Below are 1,632 nucleotides of genomic sequence, written 5' to 3'. Positions count from 1 at the left end.
AAAGAAACATCTACTGTCCGAAGTGGATTTTCACTCCAGTTGTCCCTCTGACTCACCTGGTCTGTTCTCACCAGGTGAGTTTCTGAGAACCGACCATCACAGTTTCTGGAGGTCTGCTCCTTACTAATGTCATCCTCAGGGAAACAGGAAGTCCACCCAGTTCAAACTTATCTTAACACTAAACTGTGACATCAGAAGTCCAAATCGTCAAAAGTTCAAGTTTTAAGTCAAAACCCTGAGAAAGAAAATGAAACTGATACAAGATGGTGAGTCACCATTTCAGCTGAGCAACTTTTGACTTTAATCACAGAAAATCATTTTGTCTATAGGGAATTTTGGTTAATATCATTCCAAACTCTTTTCTCTTCCAGCTGGAAACTGACTGTTATGAATGTTGAGTTATGATTAGCATCAGTTCAAGTAAAAAAGTGAATGAAAAAGGTTATTTACTGCTTACAGAATGGCATAATAACGACAGAATCATAAATAAAAGAATAATAATAACAAACATTGGAACGCTCTTTAACGCCTTTATTGTGAAACCGGATCTAACCGGAAGTTGACGGTTAGCGTAGCGTAGCTAAGTCAAGCCAGTGTGTGTGTGAGTGAGTGTGTGTGTGTGTGTTCAGGTGTGAAAATGTTACCTTTATCTGTCAAAGACGACGAGTACAAACCTGCTAAGTTTAACCTACTGGTGAAGCTCTCAGGATGGTTCAGGTAAACTCACCGCTGCTAACTGCTAACTGAGCTAACAGCGGCTAACAGCTAACTGTGAACCAGCTGACTCTCACGATGAGCTGCTAGCCTGATGCTAACCGGCTGCTAACAAATGAGAGTTAACGCTGTCTTCATCAAACTGTGGCTGTCTCACTGTCAGCTGTTAAGATGGAGTACGGACACCGTGTTGTGTGTGAATATGGCTGTCAGGTGTTCATAACCCGGGTTTTCTCGGGTTTCTGGCTCCTGTGATGAAGCTTTTGTGATTGTTTGCTGGTTTCAGGTCGATTCTCGCTGATAAAACCTCGAGGAATCTGTTTTTCTTCCTCTGTCTGAACCTCTCCTTCGCCTTCGTGGAGTTAACGTACGGAATCTGGAGTAACAGGTAGGCTAACGGTGTTAGCGTCCGCTGCTGCGTGTCTGCGCTGCTCAGGATGTGCCACGTATGTGATAGCATGGACGCTGCGCGCGTGTCTGCGTGCGTGTGAGTGCGCGCGCGTGTGTGCGTGTGCGTGTGTGTGTGTGTGTGTGTGTGTGTGTCAATGTGTATGGCCAAGAAGTACTCAAGTGTTTTACTTAAGTAAAAGTATCAACGCCACAATGTACAAGTACTTCATAATAAATAGAAGTAATTTATTTCAATCGTCGTGAGGTAAAATACACAAGTGTTGTATTCAAAGTATACTTTACAGTATAGAAGTAGAGGTAGTTGTTGTATGAATGATGTGTTTTGATACCAGTGAGTCCAGTAACTGCTTTGAACTGGCCTCTGTGTAGTACAGCAGCTCTGAGGTCAGCTCATTAGAACAACGTCACAGATATGGCTGTGATGTCACCTGTCCGCTCAGGACTAAGATAAGATAAGACATAACTTTATTGATCCCACGCCGGGACATTAACAGTTACTCATCAGCC

The 1,632-nt window shown here is 43.2% G+C and overlaps 1 protein-coding gene across 2 annotated transcripts in view; it reads left to right on the top strand.

Annotated features, from left to right (window-relative positions):
• Positions 1-550: 550 nt before the first annotated feature.
• slc30a7 (solute carrier family 30 member 7) overlaps positions 551-1,632 on the top strand; it is a 13,197-nt gene continuing 12,115 nt past the window's right edge. Inside the window, exons 1-2 of one of the 2 annotated variants that reach the window (XM_076726855.1) lie at positions 551-717; positions 1,001-1,102. In XM_076726855.1, coding sequence (XP_076582970.1) covers positions 638-717; positions 1,001-1,102 — 182 coding nt within the window. In that variant the 5' untranslated portion in view covers positions 551-637. The remainder of the gene's footprint in view (positions 718-1,000; positions 1,103-1,632) is intronic. The other variant, XM_076726857.1, reaches the window with a different exon arrangement.

The sequence above is a fragment of the Chaetodon auriga genome, chromosome 3 (genome assembly GCF_051107435.1).
Source record: "Chaetodon auriga isolate fChaAug3 chromosome 3, fChaAug3.hap1, whole genome shotgun sequence".
In the NCBI taxonomy this organism is placed as follows: domain Eukaryota; kingdom Metazoa; phylum Chordata; class Actinopteri; order Chaetodontiformes; family Chaetodontidae; genus Chaetodon; species Chaetodon auriga.
The sequence above is the reverse complement of the archived record's forward strand: the minus strand, read 5'-3'. Positions and strand labels throughout refer to the sequence as shown.